At 43.0% G+C, this 19,884-nt stretch overlaps 1 protein-coding gene and 1 long non-coding RNA gene across 2 annotated transcripts in view; one reads left to right on the top strand and one right to left on the bottom strand.

Annotated features, from left to right (window-relative positions):
• Positions 1-11,757, bottom strand: part of LOC146350866 (uncharacterized) — a 41,126-nt gene extending 29,369 nt beyond the window's left edge. The window contains exons 1-2 of the long non-coding RNA XR_014788879.1: positions 11,474-11,757; positions 3,121-3,243 (exon numbers count right to left, since the gene is read on the bottom strand). This is a non-coding gene — a long non-coding RNA (uncharacterized LOC146350866). The remainder of the gene's footprint in view (positions 1-3,120; positions 3,244-11,473) is intronic.
• A 284-nt stretch (positions 11,758-12,041) lies between these two features.
• ADGRA1 (adhesion G protein-coupled receptor A1) overlaps positions 12,042-19,884 on the top strand; it is a 554,873-nt gene continuing 547,030 nt past the window's right edge. Inside the window, exon 1 of the mRNA XM_084845922.1 lies at positions 12,042-12,430. Within this exon, the coding sequence (XP_084702048.1) occupies positions 12,204-12,430 (227 nt within the window). The 5' untranslated portion in view covers positions 12,042-12,203. The remainder of the gene's footprint in view (positions 12,431-19,884) is intronic.

Here is a 19,884-nt window from a genome sequence, read left to right as displayed (position 1 = left end):
CTATTTGCTTTTCAAAAGTTTCATCCTTGGCTTCTCCTTGATTGGGTCCTACAATTCCTAGTAGGCCCCAGCTCCCAGCATGCCCAGCAGCAAAGAATATCAAGCTAATTGATCATACAGTATATTATCCATGCATTTATAATATTCCGATTATATGGACCATGTATGCAAATTGCCAGTGTAAAGGAAACAAAAAACCTCCAAGCCCAGCAACTTCAAAATAGAAGGATATGACTGATAGCGCTACTTATGCATATGCTGGCATTCCACAAACATGACTGTCAGGGGTGTTTCTGAGCACAGGAAGTAGGATAGTAGTTCAGATTCTGAAGGAGAACCGCCAGACATGGGGGAGGTATTTTCCCAGGCTAGTCCAGACATGACTAGGCAGGGTCCTCAGGTTTCAGAGGTCCAGCTGGAGGAAGAGGAGGTTCCCTCTTCACCTTCCCCCCACCGTGAGAGATAGCAAACAGGGGGAGGTGGGGTTTGGGGAGTCTGATTTAATAGACGCCAGGTGCAGATGCAGAGCTAAGAGAGAGAAGGCCGGGGCGGAACTTAGACGGTCTACCCGACTGGCCTTGCGTGAAAAGCTGCACTTAGAAGCCTCATGAGAGAGAGACCTCCCCCCCACACTTAAGTTAGCCTAGTGAGACCGCCTTCCTATTCAAATGGTGGGCAACTTTTGTAACTACCTTTTGAACCCCCTGAAGGCATTTCCTTGTAGAGTGAGAGTCACTGAGAATTTGCATCTGTATGACCCTGTAAAGTAATGGATTAAAAGCTGCAGACTGAAGCCTCTTGTCTGTGTTTGTTTTCGGCATTTGAAGTTAAGTGGGGGCAAAAGGTATCCTGACAGTTCTGTCATTTGAACTAAACTTCAGAAAATTTAATTCTGGTTCAGAAAATGAACCAGCAAATTTAGATTCATTGCAAGTTTTATGATCTCAACTATGCAGAGATCTCATCAACAACATGCATCCCTCATTTATACAATAACAGGGAACAGTGAGACGTACCAACATGTTTAGCGATCCCCATTCAAACTAGAAAAATCTAGACTTTACTGCTAACAAAGAAGTCCACCCTCAGAGTCCTCTTTGTGATGAAAGTGAAAAAGGTTATCAACGTTCAATTTTAACTGTTGAGTGTGACAAGCTACAACAGAATAGAGAGACACTGAAATTCTTACAAAACTGTCACCAGGTAGCAATTTTGTGGCAATGAAGTTTATAATCTCAAACACCTTACATAATTCTACAAAGATGCCAGTCCCAAGGCCAAACTTCCAGAAAGGAAATAGCAATAGCATATTACATGGCTTTGTTTTTGCCCAATTCATATCGTATAGGGAACATAAAGGAAATGATACAGATAATGCAACCATTTTCAAGGTGGCTGATCTCAGCAAAATGTACACAGCTCATCTCAAAGAACTAAATGCTGACAACACAAGCAAATTAAAACCTTGCACATTTCAAAGATGAAACACAAAAATGTGTTTTCATTGTGACTCCTGGAGATGAAATTATAATGCCAGAACACATTTTAATGACAGTCAAAAGTACATATGATAAATTGTTCTGGCAAGCATAATTAGGAAGTTTTGGCAAGGAGAATTTCTTCACTGGTTGAAAGAAATCACCAATATGAACTCCAGGAACTGTTTACTCCTATTTGGAAAATTGTAAAAGGATGTTGCTCCAAACAGAAGGAAGAGACTACTGCTATGGAAAGTGACTGAATTTGTTTTCAAGACTGCTCGTGAAGAGGCGATCTCAAAGACTATTCTAAACGCTAAAACTACTCCAGTCATCATCTAATACAGACTTCGAGAATTCAGATCTGGGACACAAAGTCTGACATACTCTCAGTCGTTGCAGAAATAGATAACACTCATCCTGACATTGATGCAGTGCTTATTTATGACGTTTATATCCTACTTGCCTTCCATGGCATGTGAGACACCATACATTGGCTTCACAGGTAGGCTCCCATCCAGGGGCATTGGGGAGAGGGCCATAGTTCAGTAGTAGAGCACATGCTTTGCATGCAGAAGATCCCCGGTTCAATCCTTGGCATTGTGCTTGGCTCCAGCTCCAGCTGAGAACTCCCCTCCTTCCTGCTACCAACTGTCACTGCTGAGGATGTCACAGGGACAGGCAGCAGCAGCTCTCCCACGGTGTCCATGACTTGTTGAACTTTGCAACTAAGGATCTACTGCCTGAATTTGCTTTTTTCCTCCTCCCCGCTAATCCCTTTATTCTGTGTTGTGTCTTTTAGACTGTAAGCCTGTGGGCAGGGACTGTCTTATTTCTTGTTGTTGTAAACTGCCTTGAGAGATTTTTTGGCTAAAAGGTGGAATAAAAATGCTATCGATAAAAATAAAAATAATCATCTTCAGGTAGGACCTAGGGAAGAATCCTGCCTGAAGCCCTGGAGAGCCGATGTCAGTCAGTACAGAGAATTCTGGACTAGGGGGACCAATGCTCTGACTCAGTATAAGGCAGCTCCCTATAATGTTCCTTGGCCCAGATCTCCTTAAGTTAGCAAGGGTGGCACATGATGTCCTGGGATTAGTAATTATTGGTGATTCTGCGCTTCGGTAACTATGCTCCACATTGGCACCATTCAAACATTTCAGGAGCATGCCAGGTTGGTTTTCTTCCCTCACATACTGAACCAGGTTCCAGGGGCTTAACGAATCGGTGTGGTTGTGCATTTCCAAGACAGCCTGAAGAGAAGTACGCAAGAAAAGACACGAGTGTAAAACTCAGAGTGATGCCGTTAGTCTTGCTGCCTGCCCAGCCAGCACATCATACTTCAGGACAGATACAAACTAGGGCTGTGCACTCTCGAAAATGGCCTCTCGAAATTCTCCACCTCACTTGCGGGAAGAGAAATTTTGAAGACAATTTCGCCAACTTTCTCCAGGTGGAGAAAACCAGGGTTTGTGCTGCCACCCTCAACTGTGTACTGAAACACCAAATGTGGGTTCAAAGTTGAAACGCACAAAAATCGAAACGGTCATAATACCTCCAAAACTGTGCCATGGTTTTGTGCTAGTTTTATGCCACAATTCCCGGGTTTTGTGCTACTACCAACAGAGTTAAAATGACATACCTTAGGTGTGGCAAGGTGAATGCAAAAAAATCCACATTCTCATATTTTCTGCGAACCTCTGCCAACGTTGTGTGCTAGTTTTGTACTCTTTTGTGCCACAAATCTTGAGTTTTGTGCCACCACCTAAAGCATGAAAATGAAATACCTTTAGGTGTGGCATGGCAAATGCTAAAAAAAATCTGCATTCTCATATCTCCTGCAAACCTATGCCAAACTTTTGTGCTAGTTTTGTGCTCTTTTGTGCCACAAATCCTGAGTTTTGTATCACTACCAAAAGTGTGGAAATGACATACCCTTGGTCTGGCATGGTGAAGGCAAAAAAAATCCACATTCTCATATCTCCTCCAAACCTATGTTAAAGTTTCGTGCTCTTTTGTGCCACACATCCCAAACTCGAGTTGATATATGTTTAGAGGAGTTACTAGTTTAGGGGTGTTCGTAATTAACAGAGCCCATTTTTAGCACTAAAATTGCCCTCTTATATACACTTACTAGAGAGTACGCTCCACTGAATACAGTGGGATTTGCTTCTGAGCATTATGCCCAATGCATAGGCTTGCACTGTTAGAAAGCTAACTCTAAGTAACTAGGACACATAGGCCCCCTTCACATGTGCTCCCAGCAGCATGAGAATGAGATATGCTCCTTCATGCAGTACTATATACAGGGACTTTTGAGATGCTTTGAGATGCTTAATGTGTGGAAAAGGCCCATATAATTGGCGCCAGCCTGGTCATCACATTATTCACACATGTGGCCTTTTAGTGTGGAACTGTACCATGTAGAAGCAGCTTCCATGCTGCTGGGAGCATTTGAGAAGGGGGCCTTTTTTGGGACAGAAATATTTCAAAAAGAAAAAGTATGCCCTAGCTAAAGAATAATTTGGCATCTACTGAATGCCCAAATGTGTGATACTTTTTAGGTAGGAAGGGGCTAGCAATTAGTCTCATACACACTAGTTTTCTGTAAAATGTAAAATCAAAGTCAAGAAAACAGCTGCAATTACTTGCTCAGTAAATACATATCAGGGTAACATAGAAAAAAGAGATGAATATACTTTGCTGGTAGGCTAGAATAGGAAATAATGGGGCATAATACATTTTAATGTGTTGGCTTTCATATGTTCTTTCACAAGACACTCATGAAAAAATACACAACTCCCTGCCAAACACCTACTTCAGTTTCTTTTAAAAGCATTTACAATTGTGTATATGTGTTCCTGGCCAGGGTCTGTGTAAACATGCAACAAAGTTGGTATTTCACTTCATATATCTTCCTAAACATGTGTACTATTTCTACAAAAATCAAATGTTACAGTAAAATAACTGTTCCAATATTTCCACCTGGTCTTTTGCCATTTTTCTTGATATCTGGGATTGATATGAGCTGAGAAATGTGACAGCGGTCTCCTCCTTTTCAGCAAGGTAAGATCTCAGAGATTCTGAGCTGAAAAATGACTACAGGTGACAACCTTCCACCACTCAGACTTGGGGCACTTCCAAACGAAGAGCACCTAGGGCTACCAATCAAAAGGCGTTGTGCAGTGATTCTATCTTTTTCTCCTTAATGGATTTTTTTCTGGTAAGGGAAAGGAAGATGACAAAAAACACAACAGGATTATGAGCAGAAGTAATCATCTGCCTATGTAAAATGTCATAATGAGGCAGGGCAATGGTGGGATAAAAGCCTTATCTGGAAGCACCCTTGCAACCTGATTCAGGGCCTAATTAGACGTTAGTTTTTTTGTGTGGTTAGCAACTGCCTGATTTTTTAAAGAATTAATATTAGATGTGCTCTCCACCATTTCTCACTGGGATGGCAGCGTGTGGGGAGGGGAGACTCAAGCCCTCAGTAGAATGGGTAAGGCAAGTGTAAAAATAGCCCCAAGCAAAGACTTATAATAATAAATAAAAAGTAAAATAGCATTTATTTAAGGAAACCAGAGTTCACAGGGAATTAAAGTAGAAAGATAAGAAAACAAAAATGGGAATGTAAGCTTCTTTCTACCTAGCTCTATGGTGTTAGTCTGTCCAGGTGGCTTTTAGTTCTTGGTTGCACAAAAAGTTCAAACCAACTTCAAAAGAAAAATAGTTCCAGTCATATGTTATCTCTCTAAGAACAAAGAGCAGAATAAAGAAAAATGGGAAGGGAGCAATCCTCTTTTTGGATGTGAGTCAACCAGGGCTGTCCAATCTATATGTTCTGCTGACTGGAAACTAGAATCAAGCATCTGGGAAGCACTGAGTATCCCTGCAACTAACATCCCTGCAACTAACAGTGTATATCTCACAGGATGAAAGGTGGGGAAAGGATTTGGGAGATGTCTGCCAGACCACAGGACTGAGCAAGCAGAGTGCCTCCATTGAGGCACTGATGGGCCCAAGACGGAGTTTAGTTGGCCAAACTTGTAAAAGATACTGCTTATTTTCTGTCTAGTCAAGCATCCTGTTTCCAGTAGTGGCCAACCAGATGATTCGAAGAAGCTTACAGGCAGGGCATAAGGCAACAGCTCTCCACTGTTGTCTCCAGCACTGCCAATGAAAATAGTTCTATTTAGCTATCATAGTTAAAAGCCATTGTGAAATCTGTCCTCCATGGATTTTGTACTCCTGTAAGAACCTTTACAAAGAAGGCCCTACTTTCTCCACTGGCTTGAGCTGGGATTCAAACCCTGCATCATATATTAATGCTTTACATCTGTGCATCTAAGATTCCACCCCTTGCACTATGTCCTACTATGATCTCCAAGTCTGACTGAGAACACCATCATGATTGTACCATTTGTCTGGTAGGTCTGACAATGACAGCATGTAGTAAAACATTTTTCTTTTGCTGCCCTACAACTTTCTTCCCTTAGAGACTCAAGGCCCAAATCTCAGCTGGTTTCCAAAATATTGCAAGAATTTTTAACTAGTCAGAGTTAAGCCCTTTGGGAGTGGTTGTGTTTTAATAATATATGTAGATATACTTTAAAGTCACTGTAAACCATCCAGGGTTGGGTGCAAATATAAAGAAGGTATATGCATTATGTATCCTTCCAAATTAATTACTTTTCTTTAAGACAGAATCAAGGTAAAGCCTTTGAGGTGACATTTTATTATCTGCATAAGGGCTACAAAAGCTTACTTTTAATCAGGGCTGGCCCTACCATTGGGCAGTGTGAGGCAGGTGCCTCAGGCATCAGATTGTGGGTGTCATGAAAGCAAATTGTTAGTTATTTAATTTGTTGTGTTGTTGTTGTTGTTGTATTTTTACTGTCAGGGATGGGGGAAAGTGCTTGTGCAGTTCTCTGTCTCATGACCAAAATAACTTGGCTGGTTTGGGGTATTATGAATCTTGACTTGGGTGGGGAGGCACCATTTGCTGGTCTGCCGTAGGCAGCAAAATGTTTTGGGATGGCCTTGCTTTTAAAATATCAAATTAGTACCAAGTTTCATTTTTAAATGAATCACACAAGAGAAGGAAAAGACTAGCACAAGTGTGTGCTTTGGGGATCTCAAATGTTTTAATATTTCTGCAAAAGAGGTGAATTGTGTGATAAGTGTACAGTTGACCTAATGGCCTTGAGCCTCTTACAGGTCCTGTTGAGCTTTCTCTTTCCCCTTCCTGCCATGCCTGCTCTGTTCCTTTATATAGCCCACCTCAAAAAGCTTCTTAAAAAGTCGTTGCAAAATATATAGCAGCATGATGTTTGCTGCTTGAAAAGGCCCCTGACAAAACACAGATAATGTCCATGATAACAAATGTTATCATGTTACAAAGTCTAGCGATGGGTCCAAAGTAACCCACTTCACCACTACCTGCTTTGCAGGCTAGCCTTCTTACAGCACAATCCTTTGCATATTTACTCAGAAGTAAGCCACACAGTGATCACAGGGCTTAACTTCTTAGGAAGTGTTTCAGACCTGCAGCCTTGGGCAGGAAAGAATTGCCACACATTATTGGAGTGCAAAACCTAAAGGTAAATATTTAAAGAATAAGGGATAAGAGTGAAGCAGCAATGAGGTAGGACATGACTGGATCTCCCAGTGTTTTTTTCTTTGCTTAAAAGCAGCTGTAGGAGCTCTGATTTGAACTGGGGCCATGGTTTTGGGGGAGGGTATTAAAAAATTTATTAAACAAACCAAGTACGCATATTATGCCATCATCCTATAATGGCTGTTCTGAACAAGGAAACTGTGTGGGATTAAACCATCCTCCCCCAGCACTGTGGACCCCATCCACCCCCCCCCCCGGCAGTTTTTAAGCAAAGAAAAAGCTGTCAGGAGAGCTGATCAAAGCTTTTCCATGTCACATCTTGTTTGGTCCTTATGTTTGGTCCTTGTTTGGTCCTTATGGACCAGACAGGCCGCTTAACAAGATCAGCCTCGGATGGCCTTCTCTCTGTCCCATCAGCCAGGACAGCTAGACTGGTGGAGACGAGGGAGAGGGCCTTTTCTGTGGTGGCCCCCACTCTGTGGAACTCCCTCCCTAGGGAACTCCGTCATGCCCCCTCTTTAATGAGCTTCCGTCATGCATTAAAAACGTGGTTGTTCAGGCAGGCATTTGGGGTGGGTTAGGGTATTTTAGAAAATGTTTTTATTGTAGAATTTTATTGTTTTAAACTGTTTTATTGTATGTTGTACATTGCCCAGAGTGGCTGGGTGACTAGCCAGATGGGCGATTAATAAGTTTAGTAATAAATAAAAAATAAATAAAAATAAATGTTATGCAGTGTTATGGATTGAGGCTACATTAGCAGAACCAGAATCCTCTACATAGCTGAACTGGTGCTATAATGCATAAACCAGAAGTGTTTCAGTGTGTGTGTGTGTGTGTGAGATAAGCAATCAGGGCAGGTGTGTGTGTGTTGTGCTGTAGTATCTATTTTGAACTGTGCCATCACTTCTAAACCTTTTACACCCCATTCTGCCATTTGGACTAACAGCAACCAGCCTGGGGATCGGCATATTCCCTGTATGGCTTGTGCTGTGAATCAGTGTGCCTGATGCCTGAAAAACCAGTTGGAATAATAAGCTGAAGGCTGTAATCATATGCACACTTATTTGGAAGCAACTGCTACTGACCTTGGAGCCTTTCTACACAAGGCTTTTATTGTGCACTCTTGATTCCTCACTCATGGTAGTTTACAGATCCTGTACACAATGTCGCCACCCTGCAGAACCTCTCCCATGCTTTGCAACCATTATCGCCATTTTTTTTCCTAATGAGGAAAATGTCTGGTATTTTTCTCAATGGTGTTATAGAAGCCTCATGTAACTGTGCAATTCTGCTATACCGTAGTGCCACCTAGTGGTTGTGTAATGGAATATATAGAAAGGTAGAGAAAGAAAACCCCAGAGAAAAAACATGTGTAAAGGAGCTGAACTTAATCCCATAAAGAATCCAGAAACAGAAGCCTCAGTAAAGATATGGGTTAAAAGCTTCATGAAGAAAAGCCCTCAGTGGGACTTACCTTTCAGCATTTAATTCTCCAGGTTCCACATGCAATTAGAAGATACTGTACAGAATAACTCTAAACTGGATCCAACACATAGCAGAAGGCAAATGGAGGCAGAATGGATCAGGGAAGCCTGTGACACTGCACAATGCTAATCACATTTGCTCAGAAGTAAGTCTTTTTGTGTTTAGAACGACTGACTTCCTAGAAAGAATGCAAAGGATGGCAGCTTAACAGTGCAATCCTATGCATGTTTCCTTGGACGTAAATCCCACTGTGTTCAATGGCACTTACTTGCAGATAAGGGTGCACAGGATTGCAGCCTCAATATACTAACAATTTAGTATCCAAAATATTTGGTCCTGCTTCTTATGGTCAAAACAGATGTAACACGCGAGATCTTTACAGTGCAATCCTATACATATCTACTCAGAAGTAGAATTTCAAAGCACTGAGTTTCCAGACCATGCCTTCTGCTTGGTTGGAGGGTAAATATTAACAAATTCCTACATCCTCTTTGTGTTACAAGAGAAATGGAGGATATGGTATCTGGAGTATCTTGAAAAGTAAGGGTCACAACCTGTGTACTTGACCATTGCCCTTCTTGGCTGATTAATTAGGGTGCAATCCTATTGAGACAGATGTCATCCTTCGAACTCGGAGGCTGACACCTATCCAATGCAGCCGGGCAAAGCACAGAGGGGATCCTCTCCTCCATGCTCCACCCTCCCTGCATTCTTGGCTAGATGTGCAATTTGTGTCAAGATGTGTCAAGAGATACGGACACATACATAAATTATAATAATGAAATGTATGGGGATAGAACATATCTCATGAAAACCTTTCATTTATATTTTTAAAAATATATGATTTGTAAGATAATAACATACATTGTTGACATTTATGAGTAACAGTATGTAAATATGTGCAAGAAAATGTGAAAAATAAACAAAATTAACTAAAGTATTTACAATACAAATTAGGACACATAGGCCCAGGTAGGAGCTCAGCTGCAAAAACACATGAAGTAGAGAAGCAAAAGTCCAACAAAAATGGTGTAAATATATATGTCTCACTACAAGGCTGTATTGCTGTAAATATTTGCAATGCCTATGTCCAGAGTCCAGTTCCAGCACTCTCCGGTGGTATACTGCTGGTGGGTGGTTAATCCACAATTACAGCAGAGTAAAAATAAAAATAAATGGCAGAAATCAAATTATAAGTGCCACGTGGTGGGTGGCTTGCTGTTTGCCAAATTGGGTTTGAGAGGGTGGCCTCCCTTCAGCCAGCAGAAGGTGGGTTGACTGGGTGACAGCCTGCAGCTGCACCCGCCTGTGTGATAGGGGGCACGCCGATTCTGAGGCTTCTGGCCTTCACTGAGCTCCATTCCGACTGGTCAAGATGGTGGATGGCCCGCTTGGTGCAGTCCCAGTCCCAGGCAGCATTTCCACCCTTGCGCTACTCTGGCCTGGCCATGCAGCAGCGCAGTGCAGAAGTTCACGAAGGGCACGCTTGAAATCTCGCAGGACTGGTGGCCGCTGCCACCGGCGTTGGCCAAGCTCTGCTCCCAGGGCGGCGCCTCCCTTCCCCTCCCTTCGCCCCATGCCTCTACCTCGCCGTACTGCTCCAACACCGCCAATCACGTGCGCCCTATGTCAAGACGCCACATGATCCTAAAGCAGCTAATGTTAAAGCAGCTAAGCCTTAGCTGCTTTAACATTAGCTGCTTTAGGAAGTTCCATTAGCTGCTTTAGGAGGGGCCAAGGGAAGCAAACACGAGTAAGGGAGCTCCGCGGTGCCCTTCCGCACAATTTTCTGCATTTTGCGAGACACACCTACACACTGCTGCCGACTAATGTGTCACGGCACACAGTTTGGAAACTTCTGCCTTAACGGCTTGGGGCCAGGTTATCTGAAGGATCACCTCCTCCCATATGTGCCTGCCCGGACCTTAAGATTATCCTCAGTGGCCCTTGTCCGTGAGCCCCTGCCAAAGGAAGTGAGGCGGGTGGCTACTAGAAGGAGGGCCTTTGCTGCTGTGGCACCCCGGCTGCGGAATGAGCTCCTGGTTTTAATTTTTGTGAACTGCCCAGAGAGCTTCGGCTACTGGGCGGTACAGAAATGAAATGAAATAAATAAAATAAAAACTGGGTAAGTGATCCGCCCATCCCTACTCACTGCCTCTAATACTGGAGGTAGCATATAGCCATCAGGACTGGTAGCCATGGATAGCCTTCTCCTCCAGGAATGTGTCCAACCCCCTTTTAAAGCCATCCAAATTGGTGGCCATCACTACGTCTTGTGGTAGCGAATTCCATAGTTTAAGGGTGTGCTGTGTGAAGAAGCCCTTCCTTTTATCTGTCCTGAATCTCCCATCAATCAGCTTCTTGAGATGACCCTGGGTTCTAATTTTTTGTGAGAGGGAGAAAAATGTCTCCCCTCTCCACAGTCTCCACACCATGCATACTTTTGTACACCTCTCTCACGTCTCGCCTTACTTGCCTTTTCCTCAAGTTAAATAATCCCAGCTGTAGTAACCTTCTCTCAATGCTGTTAGTAAAATTTCATCGTCATCATCATTATTATTACTGTTGTTATATCTGCTGAGCATGGAATGTTGGGGCAGGCTTTCTTGCTATGTGTTGGTGGGGTGGAGCTGAACTCCCATGTCCAACTTTCTCTGGGCCTTTTATCACGCACACACGGATACTCTGTGGCTTTCTGTTCCGCATCGTGGATCAGCCCCTGCTTTGGAAAGATCGGAGACTGACTAGCCCTGGACACTGGCCTTGCCTTGGCTATTTGGCGTCTCCCTGCTTTGTGCTTCCGCTGGGAGTAAGTCCCATGGATTTCAATGGGGCATACGTCTGCGTAGACACAGGATCGCACCGTTAAAGGGCTAGATGGAAATACCTGTTCGTGTAAACATGGCTGGGGGTGCTGGTTCATTCGAAGGCTCGCCTGCGGAGTGAGCCCTGTTGACTTTTTCGCAGGCACGAAGGGCTTTGCTCGCTGGTCACGGCAAGGGAACGGACGCCAGCAAGCCCGCTGAAGGCCGCTTTTGACCCAGGTGGTGGCGTGGCCGACCCCGGTCAACGGAAGCGGCCGCGGCCCTCCTCGCCACCTGGCCGAGCACACGAGCCTCGCCTGGGGGCGGCGGGCCACGCACGGACTGACATCAGCTGCTGCCCCCTCCTGGCGGGATATTACCCCGGCCGGGGCGAGGGGGTTGGGGAGGAGGCGGGAGAAGGCGCGGCCCATTTTTTCTCCTCAGCGACACTTTTAATAAATATATCTGTAATAAATATATATGTAAATGTATGTGGCGGAGAGGCGGGCGGTGTTGCGTCCTGCTGCAAAGAGGGGGGCCAAGTTTCTCTCGGTGGGGTCCGCCCAGCGGCCCGGCTGCGGGACGCAGCGCTGCCAGGACGAGGGGGAGCCTCGCCGTCCGTGACCCGCTGCTGCGGAGAGGAGGAGGCGTGGTGCTGGTGGTGGGCAGCGAGCCCCCTGTGCTCGCAGCGGGCTGCCGCGCGCGCCGACCGTGCCATGAGCGCCGCAGCAGCCGCCGCCGCCGCCGCCTTTTGCTCCTCAGCCACCCAAACGCAGCAGAGCCTCCAAGGCGCCGCCGCCGCCGCCGCTCGCCATGCACGGGCTCTGCTGCTGCCTGTGTTTGGTGGCGGCCGCCGCCGCGGTGGGGCTCTCGATGGCCAACAGAAATTGCCCGGACCTCGTCGTTGACAGCTGCCTCTGCGCCGCCGAGCGCTCCAAGGGACCCGGCCGGCAAACCGTCCGCATCAAAGTTGTCTGCAGCGGAGGAGAGTTGGTGGAAACTTTGCAGCCTTCCTTGCTGCCCAGCCGCACCGTGTCCCTGTGAGTAAAGGCAAGAACGCGGGGGTGGGCTCTAGGCTGCTCGCAGGAGCCGGGATGTGCTGATCCCGGAAGGCGGTGGCAGGCACTCTGCGCGTGGTCAGAGGCACGCTTCTCCTTGTGTCTCTCAGATTATAAGAGGGAGTTCTGGCACTGAATACAGGTTCTGGGACCGCTCTGACCTAACCTCCCGGTGGTAGGATTGGCTAGAGAATGATCTCGTTGAAGCCCCTGCCATGTTGACAAACTGATTTCAAGGCAACACAGTTCCAAGGCAGTGCGGTCTTTTAACGCCTAAACCAGCTTGTGCAGGTTTGGTCGTGAGGAGTGTGGTGGTGGTGGTGGGGTGTTGAAAGGAAATCCAGCTGCCAAGGGGCTGGAGCAGGCAGAAGAGGGCTGCAGGGACTTGAACTCTGTGCAGTGGAGTCCAGCCCTCCAAGATCTACTACCCAAGGACTTACCTAAAGCTAATAAGAAGGACCTGTTCATTGCATTTCCCCCAGCACAATGGATCAATTTAATGAAAATGATGTGTTCATAAGAAAGGGATGGGGGAGGGGAAAGATCCGGGCCAGTCCCGAAAGATCTGGAACCCCTTCTTATCCAATAACATCCTAAATTCTAGTTCAAGAATCTTGGGATCACAGGAAAACTTTGACTCCTCAAATGACATGTTTCCTTTCCAGCTGAGAAATGACAAGCTCACCTAACAAAGAGAGGCTGAGCAAAGAGTTTGTGCAGCATGTCCTGAAAGGTCCAGTGTCTTTTGCCTCCCTGTTAAAGAACTTTGACAGGAAGAGATTCTGTGGGTTATGTTTTGATGTGAAAGAGGAATGGAATGAATAACACCCTGCTGCATCTTCAGAAATACAAATAATGATGGACAGGTCAGGTCAGACTCAGATTCTCCTTTCTTTCTAAGGGGTTGTCTACTAGAAGTATGATTTTCTTCCCTTTCTGGAAACTCTTGGTAGCATTTTGTTTGCTTTTGGGGGAGCAATGTGTACTGTAAAGTAAATTGCACACTGCCTTGCCCAGTGGTTTTGCAAATAATACTTCCACAATACAGATTATATCAACTGAGGCATCTTTAAATCTGATGGAGGATAATTTCAGACCCTAAAACTAACAGACAAAAATGCACTGCATAATAAGGGCTGTTTACTGAAATTGATGGCCTGCCCTTAACTGGATTTGAGAAATGAGATATACTGTCCATATTTTTAGATTTTTAACTGTTTGGAGTTTGCCACAAGCCTTCACTTTTTTTCCTGACCCAGCATCATCCTTGATATGTTAAAATATACGTTGAGCTACAATTGCCTGTTGCATAACTAAAGTAAAGATATAACATGAGTCTGTATTCCTAAGTATATTTTCTTGGAAGTCACTCATTGAAACCAGTGGGATTTAATTTCTAAGCAAATATGGTTAGGATTGGGTTGTAAATAAGTGAACTCATCCAGATCACAGATAAGGTGAAGTACTTAGATTTAAATTGCAGTTTAGTTTGTTGACAGAAACCCAATTTTTACAGTTTGATCCACAACTCAGTTAAAGTGCAAGAATTTAAGTGAATGTACACTACTAACTTCAACAGGATGCTTATGCTATCCTGTGCATATCCATTCAGAAGTAAGCCCCACATTTTGTTAAAACTTTGGGATTCTTGAATGAACTGTAAGAATAAGTTAATGTACTTAAAAAAGACTCAAGAGTTACCAGCTGTATGACTTTGCTGCCTAAATCATACCTTTAGCCAACTGATCATGTACTGCTGACAATTGTTGACAATTCATGCTGTGAAAATTTCCAGTCTTTGCTGAACTTTTCTCTTAAGTAAACACTTTTTAGGGAGACAACTAGAAAAGATAGTAATTTACAACATCTGTGGAGCATATACAGATGTGCTCTGTGTTCTGTTGCTTAACTTTTGTGAAAGCTGTTGAATTACTCTATTCTTATTATTCATCTGGGAGTCTCTTCCTCATTAAGGCACAGATGTGCTAACTGCATTTTTAACTACAACTCTTCAGAAATATTCCAAACAACACTATGTATGTTTTAGTATTCTGTGGTTTTATTATCTTAAAAATACAGCATTTTAACTTGCATGTCAGTATGAAACACATCCACAATGACTTGGGCTGCAATCCTATGTACACCTAATTGGAAGTAAATCCCATTGAACATAGTAAATGTATCTCTGAGTAAATATGCACTAGTTTGTGCTACATGTGAGTTTTCTCCACCAATTAATGAGTTTCTGCAACTTCTAGGAAAAATCAGATGTAGAAAATACTTTCTTTGCTTTATTCTAAAAAGCAAATGGAGTCATTCTGGCAGATCTCTTCAAATCCCAATCCTAAACAATTTTTGCTTGGAACCCTTTGATTTCAGTTGAACTTAGTTTCAAATAAGCATGTTTAGGAATGCAGCTTCAGGCATATTTACCTTATAAAATTTATACTATTTTTGTTTTCAGTTGTTGAATGCTGGAGTACAGTGCCAAATTTATACTGTTCTCCATAAGGCTGTTATATTAGGAAGCAAGTGGATTTACAGAAAAATAATGATGGAGAAAATCAGTTGAACTCCTAACTAAGATGAATGAAAGTGAAACAAATAGTTAGTAATGTATATTTGCTGACACTTAATCCTGTCTGTAGTATTATACAAAATAATACTAATTTTTCAAAAGTTCATTACCTTATAAAAAAGACAAATACTATACATTTTCATGTTTAGAAATCCCTTTGGATCTTTTAAATTAGTTCTTTCATATTTTTAGAATATAGTAGTTTACACATTCTCATCACTGTGAAACTAGCACTTAAAAAACAAACAAACAAACAAACAAACAAACCAGGAGTTAAAACAAGAATCTAAGTAAATGAAAAAAGGGGAAATGCCTTTTTCAGTAGTTGAACATGTAGTTGACAGTTTGATTGAGAGTGTCAAATACTTTCTGCAGAGAACATGTTTATGATGAATTAAATTACACTTGTGTGACATTTGGCCAGCTGCAGAAATTGGTGATAAAAAGCACAAACACCAGTGTTCATAGATATGTTTTTCTAGCTGCATGGAAGACCTGGGAAAGAACGTTTTGATGCAGACACTGCCTGTTTCCATTCAATTTTATTGGCCCATAGAGAAAGAGCTGCAGCATACGGAACATAACTTCTCAGATCGTTTGAACAAACTGAGAATAGAGGGGTGAATAAAAGCAGTATGTTACAGACGCAATAACATATTTTAAAACTATAAAAAAAAATTTATACAGTGATAAAATCTTCAATACACTTGTAATAAATAACGATTTCTTTTCCTGGATGATATTTTCATGGATAACAAGACTGGCCAAATTGTAAGAATTGTGGCATCAGCAAATAACTGGTCTCAGATGGTGTAGAGACAACTGTACCACTACCACCAAATTACTGATGTGGTAGAGATATTGCTTCCATGTTGCAGACAGAAATGCCCCTTGCAAATGGTTAGGAAGAAGGCTGAAGGCCCACTTGGGGTTGGACAATAATATTTGCCAGTGAAAGGAAAATTTGCCATTGACAAACACATTTATCCAGTGGCGCAGCTAGATCCCAAGCACGGGGTGCAGATCTAGGGCCTGGGGTCCAGAGAGCCCCAAACGATTCCCTAAACCCTCCCTTTCCATCTCCTTCTAACCTGGCCTTGCTCTGGCACTAGCAAAAAGAAGCCCTGCAGCAGCCAGTTCAGTGAGCCTGACGACCCCACCAGCATGCCATTTTAAAAGCAAAGTTTTTACACTTACGTTTTGAATAGCAGTGATCTGAACCAATCAGATACTGCTGTTGAGGGACACAGCCAATGAGGGCACATGAGCGACATAAAGACTGCCGCTTTGCTGCTCCTGTGCTCTCATTGCTTGTGGCACTCCAAAGGCAGTATTTGATTGGTTCAGATCACTGCCCCTCAAAACATAGGTTAAAAGAAACCCATTACTTTAAAATGGTATGCTGGGCAAGGAGGAGGAGTTGCTGTTGCTATTAAAGAAAGGAGGAAGCGAAGGAAGGAGGATGGGGGGCAGCGGCAGTGGGGTGGGGCTGGTGGTGCAGTTGGTGGCAGGTCCCCCCAGGCAAGCAACTTTTCTGGGACCCCCTCAAAGCTGGCTGCACCCATGCAGTTATCTATGGGGCTACAGTTGTATTGACATTAGCAGTCACACGCATACACTGCATAACCAGTGTATGCTTGTGTGCATACAAAGGAGCATACTTAGCTGATGTGACTAGTGTAATGAAGGGAAAGGAGCGCATATTTTACTTTCTGTTTAATCTGAGTCAAACGTACACAGCTGGATTAAGCCTAACTGTAGCTAGATGCTTTGCAAATGTAAGCCATTATCTTATGTTTGAGTGTCAAGAGAGAACCCCTCGGCCTTGATTTGTATTAACAGGTTTTAGAAACTGTACATCTCATGATTATCTGGGCTGTTGAATGTGAGTCCCACATAAATTAAAGACATGCACTGGCAGTTGAACCCAAGTGAGACGATTAAGCAGCTGCTCTTTCTTATTGATGCTTAAGGGAACTTTGTTTAAAATATTCTCCATGCATGCCATTCCGACTAATAATTCACATCCCTAGAAATGGGAACTATGCAGTTTTAACAGTTTGGTTTTCAAAAGCATTTTGGGTTTTTTGATAACAGCATTTGAAAGAAGCATTTTCCACTGGACGATTAGGTTGTTACGCCAAATATTGTTATTAAGTGATAGACTGTAGATGTGATCTTACCAATTCTAACAAGACAGAGTTATTACAAAGTTGTAGCTGTTTCTAACACTGGTGATACAAGTAACTGTTGCAGTGTATGTTTTATGACTAATATTATTATAAAAAGATAGTATTTTGCTGTCTGTTTTCTGATAGAGGCCATTAGAGTTTAAGAGTACAACTTAAGTTTGCGCCATGTGTTAACACTTCAGAAGAAGAGAGACACAGTGCTTTAGCAAGCATCCTCAAGGAATTTTTTTTATTACTTTAAACTTCATGGCAGAATACTTGGGGAATATTTATGTATGATATTATGAATATTTTTGAAAGTATTTAAAATATACATAAATATATTTAGCATTAATTTTGTTCCTTTGCATTATTGGAAGGTGCAGTTGAACATGCTATGGCTGAATTGTTGATATTTAGCACAGTATATAATACAATGTACATATTCCAAGATGGTACTTTTATTTAAGAATTATATCTATGAGAAGAAAATCTTGCTTTATGCAAACATTTTTTTTTTTGCAGAGCTATGTATTTGGCTAAGATAGGAAGCCTAGTGAAGCTTTGTATTTCTCAGGTCTTTGGAAATCCCCTCCTTTTTCCTAAAATTATTTGATCTTCCACTGGCCCCCTGATTCTTTTGATATCATGTCTTTCCTCTCCAGTTTCCCCCATTGACCTAATGGGATGGAGATGCGATTCCCAGTTCCTGTGATGAGAACCATGCAGAAGGGCAAGCAAGATATTGCCAACTATGTCAACATATGACATTCAAAATGTTGACATTTCTCCATTCCCATCACAAAGGTGTCGTAAGAATTCTTTCTACGGGTTCAGCTCAGAAAAGTCTGTGCATTAGGCTTTCAAAGTTGTTCTGGAACAAGTCCTCAGTCATGCTGCCCACTTTCTTCAAGACTTGATCAATGTCTGACATTTCCTCCTGGGCTTTATCTTGAGCCCAAGGAACGAGCTCTGTACATAGCAGCCTGATAAGAGCTTCATACACGCACTTGTGGACCATGGTGATACATCTTGTCATCAAGGACTGGCTGATAGAGATTTCTGCAAGAATTCCTGATTCTATGCGTATATCATTGAGATGATATTCTGAAAGCATGTCACTAGGATGAACAGGGCATTATTTACAGGTAGATGAAATGCCCCCATTCTTAGGATAATGTTGGTGTTTTGGTCTTTCTTATTCTATGCTGTTTCTGTAGCTTTTGCATACAGGATTTGATCAAAGACTACAGCAATACTTTGCCGTTGTCATTCTCTTCTGGTCAGCTCTGACTGGGTCAGAATTTCTGATACAGTGAACAACTCAGTGGCTGGTGCATTGGTGGTGGGGAGGTAATGCTCACACTTTTCTTCAGAGATGTTTTTGTACATCCCTGTCCTGTCTTCAGCCTAGGCTTTCTTGTTTTCTGTATTTACTTGCCTTGCTAGCACCCAAAGCAGATTATAGTCCCATGCAACCACTGCTGCTTCAGAGCTCTCATCGTGGCTACCTTTGTCTACCAATGGGTGTGGTTCAGTTTGTTCACCAGCAACTTATGACAGGAGGTTTTCATCTTCCGTGGAAACAGTTCATTGCATATGTTTTGGAATGCATGGTAGAGCAGATTTTGGAAGAAATGGTCTGTAGATCTTTCTCTGCACTGTAATACCATTGATGCTATGAGACATCCTGCTCTCTATGAGAGTCTTGTTAATCCTATGTTGTCCCAGGCTAGGGCTCTGAACATGTTACACTGGATTGTGACTGGCAGAAAGAATTTGGCTGAAAGAATGTGGCTGGTAGAAGAACTTGCTAACTTCTGGAGATAAAGGGCAGTGCCATTTTACTCTGGGCTTCACTACATGAAGCTTTTATCGTATGCTCGTAATTGGTCACTCATGAAAGTTTGCGGGTCCTTTACACGACATCATCAACCTCCAGGGCCTCTCTAATACTTTATGAGGTTTATTCCACCTTTTTTGAGATGGGGGAAATTACGGCATTTTCTCTAGAAGCACAATGAAGTGCTTTAACAGCTGCATGAACTTCCATAATTGCACTACACCACGACACTATCTAGTGGCTGCATAATGAAAAATACAGAACTTGCAGAGAAAGAACCCCCTTGAAAAACAGCCTGTATAAAGGAACCGAACTTAATCCCACAAAGAATTCAGAAGCAGAAGCCATGGTAAAGCTGCAGCATAAAACTTGGGTGTAGAGAAGCTCTCTATTTGTGGATGATACCCTAAGTTCACATCTGTGAGTCTGTGAGCATGATATCCCATGTCAATGTCTGTCTATCTGGGTTCAATATTGCTTCAGAAATTGCTGTTGTTGGCATGTCACAGCTTAGATGATGTCCTGACTGACTGGGAATGATGGGACGGCACCAGGTTGGAGAAGGCTGTCGGAAGCGTAAATGACTAGTTAGACAACATTCTGTTTCTCAGTGCAACCACCCATTCTCTACTTTATTTTGAGCCATATTTGGATAGATAGATACTTGGGGAAAAACTAGTGATTTCTAGATTCAGCATCTGTCTTGTTTACACACATAACCTCCTGTCCACATGACAAGGTTTAAGGAGGCATTCAGTAAGTCTCTGCTTGGGGCAGAGTTGAAGGTTTACTAAAAAGTGTCTTCCCCTCACAGATACAGTTCTGCAACTTTAAAGTCCCTCTG

This window comes from Heloderma suspectum, chromosome 3 (genome assembly GCF_057233095.1).
Source record: "Heloderma suspectum isolate Gila_16-S chromosome 3, 16-S_ref, whole genome shotgun sequence".
NCBI lineage: Eukaryota > Metazoa > Chordata > Lepidosauria > Squamata > Helodermatidae > Heloderma > Heloderma suspectum.
This window is presented reverse-complemented; position numbering and strand designations above follow the sequence as displayed.